The sequence below is a fragment of the Alexandromys fortis genome, unplaced genomic scaffold, assembly GCF_014885135.2.
Source record: "Alexandromys fortis isolate MF-2015 unplaced genomic scaffold, M_Fortis_MF-2015_v1.1 scaffold_193, whole genome shotgun sequence".
NCBI lineage: Eukaryota > Metazoa > Chordata > Mammalia > Rodentia > Cricetidae > Alexandromys > Alexandromys fortis.
This window is the reverse complement of record NW_026068083.1, coordinates 1,546,925-1,561,041: the sequence shown is the minus strand read 5'-3', so window position 1 is coordinate 1,561,041 and position 14,117 is coordinate 1,546,925. Positions and strand designations below refer to the sequence as shown.

The 14,117-nt window shown below is 42.2% G+C and overlaps 1 protein-coding gene across 3 annotated transcripts in view; it reads left to right on the top strand.

Annotated features, from left to right (window-relative positions):
- Hscb (HscB mitochondrial iron-sulfur cluster cochaperone) overlaps window positions 1–12,724 on the top strand; it is a 14,446-nt gene extending 1,722 nt beyond the window's left edge. Inside the window, exons 2-6 of one of the 3 annotated variants that reach the window (XM_050122076.1) lie at window positions 1,342–1,438; window positions 2,140–2,229; window positions 3,384–3,528; window positions 9,297–9,344; window positions 12,589–12,724. In XM_050122076.1, the coding sequence (XP_049978033.1) occupies window positions 1,342–1,438; window positions 2,140–2,229; window positions 3,384–3,528; window positions 9,297–9,344; window positions 12,589–12,680 (472 nt within the window). In that variant the 3' untranslated portion in view covers window positions 12,681–12,724. Of the gene's footprint in view, window positions 1–1,341; window positions 1,439–2,139; window positions 2,235–3,383; window positions 3,529–7,164; window positions 7,442–9,296; window positions 9,345–12,588 lie in introns of those variants that run through there. The other 2 variants (XM_050122075.1, XM_050122077.1) reach the window with 2 other exon arrangements.
- The last annotated feature ends 1,393 nt before the right edge of the window (window positions 12,725–14,117 follow it).

The window sequence follows — 14,117 nt, the reverse complement described above, 5'->3', positions numbered from 1 at the left end:
CCCCCCCCCCGCCTTCTGGAGATTGGTACAGAAGTGTGAGCAGAGCTGAACTAATAAAGATTAAAGTAAAATGTAGAGCAAGGTGTAGTTGTGCACACCCGTGGTCCTGCCCTCTAGCCAAAAGCAAGAGGATCCTACAGTCTGACTCCCCCAATGCCACCACTCCCCAAAAAAGAAATAAGTGAGTGCTTTGGCTCAATGTATAACGCTTCCTTTGCAATACCAGGAGGCTGGGTTCGAATCCCAGTACTATCATAAAAAAAAAAAAAAAACTTGCTTCTAGGTATTAATGGTTCAGTGTGATAGTCTACCTATAATTCTAACTGCTCAGAAAACTAAGGAAGGATCAAAAAAAATTTCAGCATTGAACAATTTAGCAACACCCAACTCAACCTTTTTGTTTTTAAGTTAAGCTGGTAAACTGGGTTTATTGTCATAAATCTTATAATCCTTGCATTTGCAGGGAGAAGGTAGGAAGATCCAGAGTTGTAGGTCTCATTCTTGGTTATTATAGCAAGTTTGACGCTAACCTTTTCTCTCTCACACACACTTTTTTTAATGCCAAGGCTCTAGGCCTGGTGACAGATCTGCAGTCCCAGTGATCAGGGAGACTAAAGTAGGCTTATTGCAAGTCAAAGCCTGCCTGGACCATAGAGTGACTTCAAAATCTACTTGGTTACCTTAGTTAAGAGACTTTGTCTCACCAGATGATGGTGGTTCAGGCCTTTAATCCCAGCACTTGGGAGGAGACAGAGGCATGTGAATCGCAGTGAGTTCAAACCCAGCCTGGTCTACAAAGCAAGTTTCAGGACATCCGGGAACGTTACACAGAGAAACCCTATTGGGGGCCGGGGGAGGAGAGACTCTGTCTCAAAATAAAAAGTAAAAAAACGTCTAGTTGGGGAAAGGCCTTGCCCAGCATGCAGGAGACATTCAGTCTTCAGCACCAAAAAAAAAAAAAAAAAAAAAAAAAAGGAATCAAAGAACAGGTTGGGCAAGTACTCCAAACTCTGGAACACATTTTCATCAGACACTGAGTGCTTACAATGGGCCACACTAACCTTAGCCCCTAATTTGTCAAGCTTTTAATGTTCCCTTCAGTCCAGGGTCTCTGTACTCATGTCCCTTTCCGATCTTTGATCATTCAGTAGTAGCACCATTCACATCTCTCAAATGTCATACATGCATTACCTATTCTGATCCTGTTCTAGTTTCCTTCATTATGGCTGCATCTTAAAAATAACCTTTGTTTTATGTTATTACATCTTCCCCACAAGCAGAACCAGACCATAGTAAATAACTTGAGTACTGTTGCATGCGTAACATCTGGTTTCCTTCCAGTCACCGATCCTTCAAGGTTGACATCGTGAAACTTAAGCACAGGTACCATCAACTACAATGTCTCATCCATCCAGATTTCTTCAGCCAAAAGTCTCAGGTATTCACTGACCCCTACCCCCACCCCAATAGTCCTCATATATGTGTGCAGCTGGGTGGGTGGCTGTTTTGATCTGGGAAACCTTTGGCAGCCAACCCCCAGAGATGTCATTTCTTCACAGCTTTTATCTGACTTCTCTGATAACTGGAAACCCATCCTTGAAAATACAGACTGTACTGGGGATTGGAGAGATGGCTCAGCAGTTTAGAGCACTGACTGTTCTTCCAAAGGACCCGCGTTCAATTCCCAGCACCCACATGGCAGTTCACAACTGTCTGTAACTCCAGTTTCAGGGATCTGGCATTCCTACACATACATGCGGGCAAAACCCAATGTACATAAAATAGTAATAATAATAATAAAGTCAGAAAGGGGGGGCTGCAGAGATGGTTTAGTGGTTACAGGCATTGGGTGCTGTTCCAGAGGACCCAACTTCGATTCCCAGTACCTACATGATGCTCACAACCATTTGTGGCTCCAGTTCCAGGAGATATATCCAATATCCTTCTCTGACATTTAAGGACACATGTACACACAAATAAGTAAATAAATTTTTAAAAAAAGAAAATACGAACTAGTGATCTAACACCAGTTCTAATTCCAGCCATACTCTTTAAGTCACTGTCTTATTATAAGAGTTTGGGAATCAAAAAGAACTGGCCTTTGTGGTAGTAAAATTCTTTTTTTATCTTTATGAACAGACTGAAAAACACCTCTCAGAGAAGCATTCGGCCCTACTGAATGATGCCTATAAGACTCTTCAGGCTCCCCTGAGCAGGGGACTATACCTTGTAAGGTATTTCCCAACCCATCTGTATGTGACTCCCTCTGTATGAGACCTGGCCTGATCCAGGAAGCTAATGATGTTTAGCCTCAAAAAATACTACAGAAGAAAAAAGAAAGAAAAAGATTCTATACAAGTATAGTTTTCATAATATTCTTTGCAAATCCATTTCCCTTGTTTTTGTTTCTTTTGTAATTCTCTTGCTTCCCGTCACCGACATCCAGCTCCTTTTTCTCTTCAGTGCTGGGCGTTGAACCTAGTGCCTCATGCTAAGTAAATAAGTTCCTGCCACTGAGCCATGGCCCCTGTCTGATAATCACTGGGTTTTTCTTTGGTTTTGGGTTCTGTGTTTTATTTGGGGGATGGGTGCTAGGTTTAGCATCCACTGAATCGTATCCCCAGGTGCCTTTTGACTTCTTTTTTTCTTCTTTTTTTTTTTTTTTTTTTTTTGTTGTTGTTGTTTTGTTCTGTTTTGTTTTTGGTTTGGTTTTGGTTTGGTTTTTCGAGACAGGGTTTCTCTGTAGCTTTGGCGCCTCTTCCTGGAACTAGCTCTTGTAGACCAGACTGGCCTCAAACTCACAGAGATCCGCCTGCCTCTGCCTCCCAAGTGCTGGGATTAAAGGTGTGCATCTCCACCGCCCGGCCACCTTTTTTTTTTACTTTTTAAAACGGGGTCTCACTTAGCTGCCCAGGTTGGACTTGACCTGTGATCTCCCTGCCTCAGCCTCCTGAGTACCTGGGGATGCAGATGAACCACCAGACCTGGATCCTTTTGTATATCTTAACTTTCCCTGGTTTTATTGTTCTAACTATTTTCTATAAATTTGATGATAGTAAGAGTACTTGGGGAGTTTTTTACAAGAACATCTAGGCAATTTTAGTATTGAGTAGAATGTTTATAAACATTTTAAGACCTGGGTAGAGGTATGAGTATCCAGGGCCCAGCTGCCGATGGCACAGGATAAGTGAGGTCCTTTACCAGCACTCTTGGCTCAGATTCTCCAGGCTGGACATGTGACTTACTTGGCATGCATTGTGCTCTAAGCTCCCTCTCCAACCAATATTCACATTTTCCCATATGACCATCAGAGTATTGTGAAGGGTGAGCAGAACTTACATGACCCTGATCTGTTTCATTTTCCTTATTCTCCTCCCCAATAGCTAAAGCTCCAAGGAATAGAAATCCCTGAAGGGACAGACCATGGAACAGACAGTCAGTTCCTTGTGGAAATAATGGAAATCAATGAGAAACTCTCACACGCTCAAAGTGAGGCTGCCATTGAAGAAATAAAATCCACTGTCAGAGGTAATAGACGAGATTCTCACACATGCTTTTTTGCTCTTGGGAGCACATGACAGGAGAAATGAGTCGAAAAACATTTGTTGGCCCTCATCATCATTCAAGGAGTTCTTTGTTTCCTGCTCATCTCTAGTAGGAAAATGAGCCTCCGAAGCTGGCAGAAATGACTTCGATCACATGGAGATCTACAGCCGGGCAAGCCCTGAGACCCTGACATATGGTCTCACCTGCTTTACTTTTCATTCCACTGTGTATCAGTCAAGGTTCGCCAGTATAGTATAGGTCTGTTTATTTTACAGAATTGGCCCAGGTGTGTGTGTGGAGGCTGACACAGAAACTGCAAGCGAGATCTGGAGTGGGAAGGTGTTTTTGTACATGTGTGCTTGCCACACAACCCTAAGGACTCAAGTTCAGTCCACATGGCTCCCATAAGTAGTCTCTGGCTTCACACAGGTGCTGTGGCACTCACTCTTTCTTGCATGCTCTCTCGCTCGCTGCTAAGTAAATGTCATTTTTTAAATTTTAAAGGTGGATGTCGCTTGAAGAATAACACCCAAATGACTTCCGACCTTGACACACTTGTACAGGCACATACACTCAAACGTGCACATATGCACCTGCAAACACACGTTACATACATATGTGTGCATGCACACACACACACACACACACACACAGTCTATAAGGCAGGACAGTAGGCTAAAAACTCAGGTTGGATTTTTTTAGTTGTTGTTTCCTATATAACTTTGGAGCCTGTATTGAAACTCACTCTGTAGACCAGGCTGGCCTCAAAATCACAGAGATCCGCCTGCCTCTGCGTCTTGAATGCTGGGATTAAAGACATGTGCCACCACAGCCTGGCATCAGGTTAGATTTTTATGTCACAGTCTTGAATATGTTTCTTGTGGGTGCTCAGGATATAAACCAAGGACTTAACACCTGCTAAGTGCTCAACAACTAAACATACCCTCTATGTTACATGGTTTGTTACGTTTTTCATTTATCTTCTGGATAGGCTTATATATCCTAGGTTGGCCTTAAATTCACTATAAAACTTAGAGTGACTTTAAGCTGATTCTATTGCCTCCACGTACTCGGCTATTCTGTGTCTTGGTATTCAAGCAGAATTCCTTCTTTTGAATCCCGTTTCTGCACATAATGACCTTACTTAATTGAATGAGACTCTCACAGTGTTGAGGGTTGTCATAGTTAGGGTTTCTGTTGCTATGATAAAACATCATGACCAAAGCAACTTGGAGAGGAAGGGGTTTATGGTTTATTGAAATAAATACTTCAATATTCAGAGTAACAGTCCGTCATTGAGGGAGTTCAGGACAGGAATCTGGAGGTAGTAACTGAAGCAAAAGCCATATAAAATTATATTTACTGGCTTGATCACCCTGACTTGCTTGGCTTTCTTTTTTTTAATTAATTAATTTGTTTGTTTTGCGTCCTCACTGCAGCCTCCCCTCCCTCATCTCTTCCCATTCCCTCCTTCCACCTTCCCTCTACCGTCCCCCAATCTACCCCTCCTGTGTTTGCTCAAAAAGGGCATCAGCAAAGCATGACATACTGCTATAAGATGAAGCACCTCCCCTGTATTCAACATGAGGAAGGCAAGAACCCAGACCCACCTGCCCAGGGATGCCACCACCCGCAATGGCCTGGCCCTCCCAAATCAATCATTAGTCAGGAAAATATCCTGGGGCTGGAGTAATGGCTTAACAGATGAGAGAACTAACTCTTTTTACCAGAGACTCAATTCCCAGCCCCCACATAGCAGTTCACAACTGTCTGTGGCTCCAGTTCCAGGGGATCCAGCACCCTCACACACACATGCAGGTAAAACACCAATACACGTAAAATAAAAATAAATCATCTTAAAAAAAAAAAAGAAAATACCCTTATTGAGGTATTTTCTCAATTGAGGTTCGCTCCTCTCAGATGACTCTAACTTGTGTCAAGTTGACATAAGACTTGCCAGCATAAGGGCCATCTTTAAGTACACTGAACTAACTGTAAATGTTACTGCAGCCACAATCACATCACCACCAACAAGTGGGCATCATAGCCTGTCCAGGTTGTCATATAAAATGAACCATTTCATGTAGAAAAGGTTCCACAAAGCTGGATGGTGATGGTGCACGCCTTTAATTCCAGCACTTGGGGAGGCAGTGACAGGCAGATCTCTGAGTTCAAGGCCAGCCTGGTCTGCAGAGTGAGTTCTAGAATAGACTCCAAAACTAGAGAAACCCTGTCTTGAAAAAAAAGGCTTCAGGATTCTCATGTAGCTATGAGCTTAAGTACTTTCACAAAAATATTTACAGTATGCCTATTGTGGATCAAGCATTGTGTGTGCCTATGGGTATAGCAAAGAAATAGTGCTTATATATTCCAATTCAGTATGTCCAAATAGAATTCATGATAAACACTGAGTTGTCTTTAACAAGCTATGTTAGGTGCAATTATACATGCTTGTAATCCCAGCTCTTGGAAGAATGGAGGCAAAAGGTCAGGTGTTCAAGGCTAGCCTAACCTACATAACAGCTTCCAAGAAAGCCTGGGCTATATGTGAGTCCTGAGCAGTGTGCTCACAGTTTATTAGAAAGTGTAAACATTAGACCTAGGATGGACTGGAGAGAGGACTCGGATGAGAACATCAAGTGCTCTTGGAGAGAACCAGGTCCAGTTCCCAGCACCCATATTGGCTCACAGCCATCCTTTACTGGAATTATAGGTGCCATTTTCTGACCTCCATGGATTCTGGAGCACATATATGATACACTTAAATAGTCATACAAACATACATATAAATAAATAAAAATATTTTCTTAAAAGGATAGACCTAAAGCCAGCAGGATGGTTCAGTGGTTAAGGTGCTTGCTACCAAGTCTGACAGCCTGAGTCTCCAAATTCATACCGTGGCATGCACATGTAAAGAAATAGTTTTAAAAAAAGCCCTAAACATGTCTCAACTTCATCTACCAATCTCTTTTTACTACCTGCAACCTATTCCTCTCACTTCTTACATACCACATCAGCTTCAGATGCTTGTACCTGGAAGCCCATCTAAAATACATCTGCCCGCCTGGCAGTGGTGGCGCACACCTTTAAAACACCTTTAATCCCAGCAGAGGCAGGTGGATCTCTGTGAGTTCAAGGCCAGCCTGGTCTACAAGAGCTAGTTCCAGGACAGGGACCAAAAGCTACGGAGAAACCCTGTCTCGAAAAATCAAAACTAACTAAATAAATAAAATATATCTGCCCTGTCACTATGGGGTGGTCCTAAATCTAATCACTGTTAGAGTCTTGTCTAAAACCTTTTAAATGGATTTTTGCTGCTCTTAGGTTTAAAACCAGACATTTCAACCTAGCTACCCGGGCTCTGCATATTCTACCTTCTGCTTTTCATTTTATGTCTCACTGTAGTTTCCTCATCAGTCACAGGCACCCTTCTACCCCAGGCCTTTGTGAGCACTAGTGATGTGACCTGAAACTCTCGTGTTTTCATCCCATCCCATTCTCTCCCTGATCTGAGGGCAGTCATCTCTCTCATGAAGCTTCCTTTGGCCACAGTGATCATTTTACTGCTGTAAATGTTACTGTGTAACTTGTGTCTCCTCTTCTTGGCTTCCCTCTCAGAAAAGTGCCTGAAGCATGACAGGGACTCAGCTAATGCTGTTAAATACGTCACAACAGTGAATACAAGCGCTGAGCGTCAAGACAGAAGTCAGCCACCCTCCTCCAGAATTTTCAGGCATCTTGAGTATCACATAAAGCTCCAGAGTGGAGGCCGGGCGATGGTGGCTCACGCCTTTAATCCCAGCACTCGGGAGGCAGAGGCAGGCGGATCTCTGTGAGTTCGAGACCAGCCTGGTCTACAGAGCTAGTTCCAGGACAGGCTCCAAAGCCACAGAGAAACCCTGTCTCGAAAAAACCAAAAAAAAAATAAAAATAAAAAAATAAATAAATAAATAAATAAATAAATAAATAAATAAATAAAGCTCCAGAGTGAGGATCAGGCCCAACACTACTGTTGATTTTCTGTGTGTTCTTAAACAGTGGCTTCTGAGGATGTCTGAGCCTCAGTTCTTCATCTATAACTGGAGAGTGTTAGGTCAGTACCCCAAGGGTTAATTAAGTTAGTGAGACACAGGCAGAGCATGTGAAACACTTCTAGCAGCTTTGTCTGGATGACTTACTGTCCTTTTTTAGATAAGTTCCTAAATTATTTCCCCTGGGATTCAGTCCCCAGCTCTTGCACTCACTGGCCATGTGCCTAAGGGAGAATTCCATACCTGCCATTGCCTACCTTAGAGATACAATGTATTTGAAATGTTTTTAAAGATTCTAAATAAATATAGTTACATCCAGAGGTGTCCTTGTAAAAATCCCTCATTTTCTAATGAGCAACAATAGGAATGAGGTTGCTGTGCCTGCTCTTTGCATTGGTAGTCTTCTAAGATAGAATGTAATGGAAAGAGTATCGTTTTCCTGGATGGCTATATAATTTGCAGGTGATTGCCTAAAACACGTGGTAATGAATGGCAATAAATGTCATGATGGTAGGGTGTTAAAGTATGGAAGACTGAGGTAGAGATAGTCAAAGTCTATCCCTGATTCCTGTGTTGCTTATTTTTCCATTACTGTGAGACAGTCCCTGGAATGAAAAGCTTTCTTCTGACTCAGTTTCAGAGGTTTAGTCCATGGTGGGTTGGCCCAGTTGCTCCTGGGACTGTGGCAAGAATGCAGAGTGGAGGAGGCAATGAACATGGCACTAGCCAAAGTGAGAAATACCAGAGCCTGGGTCCCATGTCTATAATGTCCTAACCTCCTTCCACTAGGCCCTGCCTCCTGAAGTGTTCTCTTCCTTTTATTAGCAAAACTAATCATGAGCCAAGCCTTTAACACCCAGACCATTTGAGGGACATCTCGCCCGTCATTCTTTTTTTCTTATGTGATTCCATAGCTACTTTAGAAGCCTTGGTGTTTGCCTCCAGACCTTCCTTGGCTGAAAAATAGAATGTTTATAGGGCCTGTCAGTACTGCATTTAACAAGAACTGCAAGGCAGTACAATGATAGCAAATACTTATAATCTCAGCAGTCAAGAGGAAGATGCAGAAGAATAGTGAGTTAAGGCTAGCCTGGCCAACACAATGAAGCCCTGTGTCAAAAGAATGCCAGGACAGGCTGGAGAGAGGACTCAGAACTTAAGAGCAGAGCTGGCTGCTCTTCCAGAGGTCCTGAGTTCAATTCCCGGCAACTACATGGTGGCTCACAACCATCTGTAATGAGCTCTGGTGCCCTCTTCTGGCTTACAGGCCTACATGGAAGCAGAGTGTTGTATACATAATAAATGAACCTTTTGTTAAAAAAAATGCAAGTACAGAGTGTAGTATACAAAGTACAGACTTTGCATAGCATATATAAGGCCTTAGTACAATCCTCATCACCACAAGAACACAAAGGCTGTAAAGCCTTGAACCCCAGTCCTTGTGTATAGAGCAGCATGGTCACAAAGTGTTGCCTTCATGTTGTAAGTCTACTTTTTTCCTTTTTTTTTTTAGGGGGTGGGGCTTTTCAAGACAGGGTTTCTCTGTGTGGCTCTGACTGTCCGGGAACTTGCTTTGTAGACCAGACTGGCCTCAAACTTACAGAGATTCACCTGCCTCTGCCTCCTAAGTGCTGGGATTACAGGCATTCCCCACCACCACCTGGCTTGACTGTAAGTTTATTTAAATGGAAAAATTAAAATAATTATTTTCTCTTTCAGCTAAACAGAAAGAATTTACTGACAATGTAAACAGAGCTTTTGAACAAGGTATTTCATTGCTTTTTCAAATTTCCTATTACATTTACGTAATGTGCGTGTGTGCGCGTGTGTCATGCGTGTGCATGAAAAGATCAGCGGACACCTTTCAAAGGCCACTTCTTTTCTACCATGTGGCCTCTGGGAATTAGACTCAAGCTGTGTTCATCAACAAGAGCCTTTACCCACTGGCCTGTCTCACTGGGCCTTTTAAGTTTGACTTATTAATTTTTTTTTTCTTCACTTAATTTTTTTTCTTATTTGGCTGGAGAAATGACTCAGAGGTTAAGAGCATTGCCTGCTCTTCCAGAGGTCCTGAGTTCAATTCCCAGCAACCTCAAGGTGGCTCACAACCATCTGTAATGAGATCTGGTGCCCTCTTCGGGCCTGTAGGCAAACATGCAGATAGAGCATTGTATACATAATAAATAAATAATTTTTTAAATATATTATTTATGTGTGCAAGTGTTTTGCCTGTATATGTGTATGTGTGCCACGTGTGTGCCTGGTGCTTTGGGTTCCCGGGTACTAGGAATTGAATCTAGGTCCTCTGCAAGAGTAACAAAGTGCTATTAACCACTGACCCATCTCTCTAACCCTTTCACTTTATTAAATGTAAAACAATGTTTATAAGATATAAACATCGAGGCTTTCTCTCAGAGTTAGAGAATCCCCTTCCTTCAACACATGTTCAGTAACTGCACATTTCTAATAAATTTATATCTTTTACAAAATAGAAAACTTGGGTAGCAATGAGGAAGAGAGTGATTTGGAAGCAACAAAAGATTACAGAGAAGGGGAAATCCAAAACTTTGGGCCAGCATGCACATAGGGGTTTAGGACTTTTTTACCTTTGTTTTATTTTTATCTTATGTGTATTGGTGTTTTGCCTGCATGTATGTCTGTGTGAGTGTGCCATTATCTTGGAGTTAAAACAGTTGTGAGCTGCCACATTGGTGCTGGGAATTAAACCCCCGATCAGTGAGTGCTCTTAACTGCTCAGCCATCTCAGCAGCCTGTTTGTTTGTTTGTTTGTTTGTTTGTTTGTTTGTTTGTTTGTTTTTGAGACAACCTCTCTCTCGATAACCCTGGCTGACTTGGAACTCTCTAAGTAGACCAAGCTGGCCTCAACTCATACTGCCTGCCTCTTCCTCCTGAGTGCTCGGATTAAAGGCATATATGCCCATATTTGGCTTGATGGGGCCCTAACAATGGTCTGATATGAGAGATCATCTACAGTTTGCTTCTGTGTAATTTAATATCCTCTAAGCCAGTGGTTCTCACCCTTCCTAGTGCCACAGCCCTTTAATACAGTTCCTCGTGTGGTTGTTACTCTGTCCGTAAGGTTTTTTCTTTTCTTTTTTTTTTTTTTTATTCTTTTGTTGTTGTTGTTGTTTTGGTTGCTGGTTTTTCTTTTTCTTTTTTTCGATTTTATTTATTTATTATATATAGTGTTTTGCATGCATGAATGTTTGCAGGCCAGAAGAGGGCACCAGATCTCATTACAGAAGATTGTGAGCTACCATGTGGTTGCTGGGAATTGAATTCAGGTCCTCTGGAAGAGCAGCTGGTGCACTTAAGGGCTGAGCCATCTCTTCAGCCCCGGTTGCTGGTTTTTCTAGACAGGGTTTCTCTGTGTAACTTTGGCTGTCCTGGAACTTGCTCTGTAGACGAGACTGGCCTCAAACTCTCAGAGATCTATCTGCCTCTTCCTCTCTAGTGCTGGGATTCTAAGTATGTGCCGCTGCCATCTGACCATTATTTTCATTGCTACTTCATATCTGTAAGTTTGCTACTGTTAATGAATCATAATGTAAATAACTGATACTTCTGTTGATCTTAGATGACCCTTGTGAAAGGGTCATTAGGCTCTCATAGGGGTCACGACCCACAGGCTGAGAACCACTATTCTAAGCAAACTTACTGGTAGATCCTTTGTTTTCTGGTTTTTGTTTTGTTTTGTTTTGAACTCTTTAGACTCTTTGGGGGATCCGTCACCTGGCTCCCAAATAATCACACACAGTAAGTTTTTCTTACTTATGAATGAATGGCTGGCCTTAGCTTAGCTTGTTTCCAGCCAGCCTTTCTTCTTCTTTTTTTTTTAATTAATGTGTGATATTCTTTTTTTTAATTTTTATTTATTTATTTATTATGTATACAGTGTTATGTATTTTTATTTATTTATTTATTATGTATACAGTGTTCTGTCTGCGTGTATGTCTGCAGGCCAGAAGAGGGCACCAGACCTCATTATAGATGGTTGCTAGCCACCATGTGGTTGCTGGGAATTGAACTCGGGACCTTTGGAAGAGCAGGCAATGCTCTTAACCACTGAGCCATCTCTCCAGCCCCACCCAGCCTTTCTTAACCTAAATTATCCCACTTATTTTTTGCCTCTGGGCTATTATCTTTCTATAAACCCTTCTGTACTTCTTTCTCTGTGGCTTGCTATGTAGCTGGATAGCTGGCCCCTGCAGTCCTCTTCTTCTCCTCTTTCTTTTTCCTTGATCTCCTCTTCCCAGATTCCTCCTATTTATTCTTTTGCCTGCCAGTCCCACCTATTTTTTTCTCCTGTCTTTCTATTGGCCCTTCCATCAGGTATTTTAGGCAGGCAAAGTAACACAGCTTCTCAGAGTTAAACAAATGCAACAGGAAGGAATGCAACTCATCTTTGCATCATTAAACAAACATTCCATAGCATAAATGAATGTAAGACATCTTAAAATAATATTCCACAACAATCTTCCATATTTTCTATACACTAGTTTGTCATTTTTTTAATTAATTATGTTCTCCAAGGCTGTCAGCTGGCTTCAGTGGACAGCAAATGCCTTCATGCTGAAGGGATCACCATCTCCCCAGCCCTGTTATTTTTTAATGATTAATTTATTATTGTTTTTAATATTTACTATTCCCAGGGTTGACTACAAAAGATCTTCATTTAGGGCACATTATACTGTGTTGCATTTGTCTAAGTTGGGATTTCTCAACTTTACTGACATTTCTGAGTGAAATAATATTTTTGCTGGGGGAGGCTAAGATCTTTCACAGAGTCTCTGGCTTTTACCGAGTAGGTCTCACTTCTATTTCCCTGGTTATGGCAGACAAAAATATCCCTAGGCTTTGGCAAATGTTGCTATAGGGTGCACTCACCCTCAGGTGAAGCTATCAACCTTTGGACCCTTTGGTCTGGCTGCCTGAAATGCCAGAGTTGTTTTTATTGTTGCCTGATATCATTGTCTCTTGTTTATTTCAGGTGATTTTGAAAAAGCCAAGGAAATTCTAACAAAGATGAAATACTTTTCAAACATCGAAGAAAAGATCCAGTTGAGCAAGAATCCCTTCTAGCTGCTAATTTAAAGTTATAAAAGATAAACTTTCTGTATTTCTTTTCTGGCGTCTGCTAATTGGAAATAGGCATGGGGTCTGTGGCATAGCTCAGGGTAGATCACTTGTCTAGCATATGGAAAGCCCTGGATTTTGTCCCCATCACTACAGAAAGTGAGGGGAAAGAGGCAATGTGAATAGATAGAGTTTAGCCATTTTTTTATCATTTCAATTCATTGTAAGGCTCAGATACTAATGGCTGGCAAAGTGCATAGTACCTGTCAGAGCATGGGTGCTCAGTTACTCATCAGGTGTGTGATACAGCGTGCACCCAACCTAGGCCAGTGGTGAAGAGGAGGCCCACCTGATAGTTCTCTACAGTCTATCCTCTGACCCAGAGAGACACCATCTTCAAGGGTTCAACTGTGCCTGCTTGGAGAAGGTCACCACAGCTCAGGTTGTTAGCTGTTGACATCCCCTAGTATCCAGCTATTCCTCCCAGCCAGTTGCATGCAGGAAGGGAGCAATAAGGGAGTTATCATCCATGTTAGGTGCTGACCTTCCTATGCCCTGCTCCAGGCTCACCCATGATGTGTAACTTTGGCTTAATGGACTCTAGGGTTCTGTTGTAACTGCTGAGCTCTGCCATCATAGCACAAGCCGCCAGGTGGTCAAGGAGGAGCTCAAACTATTACAGAGAGAGTATTTGTGAAACAGAGAGTAGGCAAAGGTTACCAGTGGGTTTCCTACCCTCTGCTTGATAGCTACAACTTCACTCTGCAGAACCAAGTCATTTATTGGGGTTTCCTAGGGTTATGGGCATTTCTCCAACAACTGGGAAGCCTTACCCAACCGGGTTAAGGGCTTCTGCCTGTAGCTACATAGGTTGAACCTCTACTCTAGTCTTCTGGCATGCATATAGACCATACATACATACACACACACACACACACACACACTCTAGACCCCCCCCCCACCAGTCCACCTGCAGCATTGTTGGGTTCACCTGAGCAGAAACTCAGGTGAAAGAGTCTTGTATGCATGAGTACTTGAGTGAGTGTGTGTGTGTGTGTAACATCAGTCAGCCCAATTGGACTGATTGTTTGCAAGGGGTCACTACTGAACTCCCCAAGATGGTGATTGTTTGGCTTGGACAGTCACTCTGGCCTCCCCATGTGCATTTACAGTCATACACTTGGATAGTCATACATGTACCACACACATATACCATACAGACATACACATACAAATCATGGCTGAACCAGCTCTGCAGAAGCAAGCCAACTATAATGCAGCAGCTTGACCTGTCTAAAAATGTGAATTTATGACACTCCTGATAGAGGTTTACTCAATGTAGCACAAATTCTATTTTTTTAACTACAGCACACATATGGAAGTAGCACAAATTCTAATTGGTCTTCATAATAAAATCTCAGAGTCAGCTATCACAGGATAGAA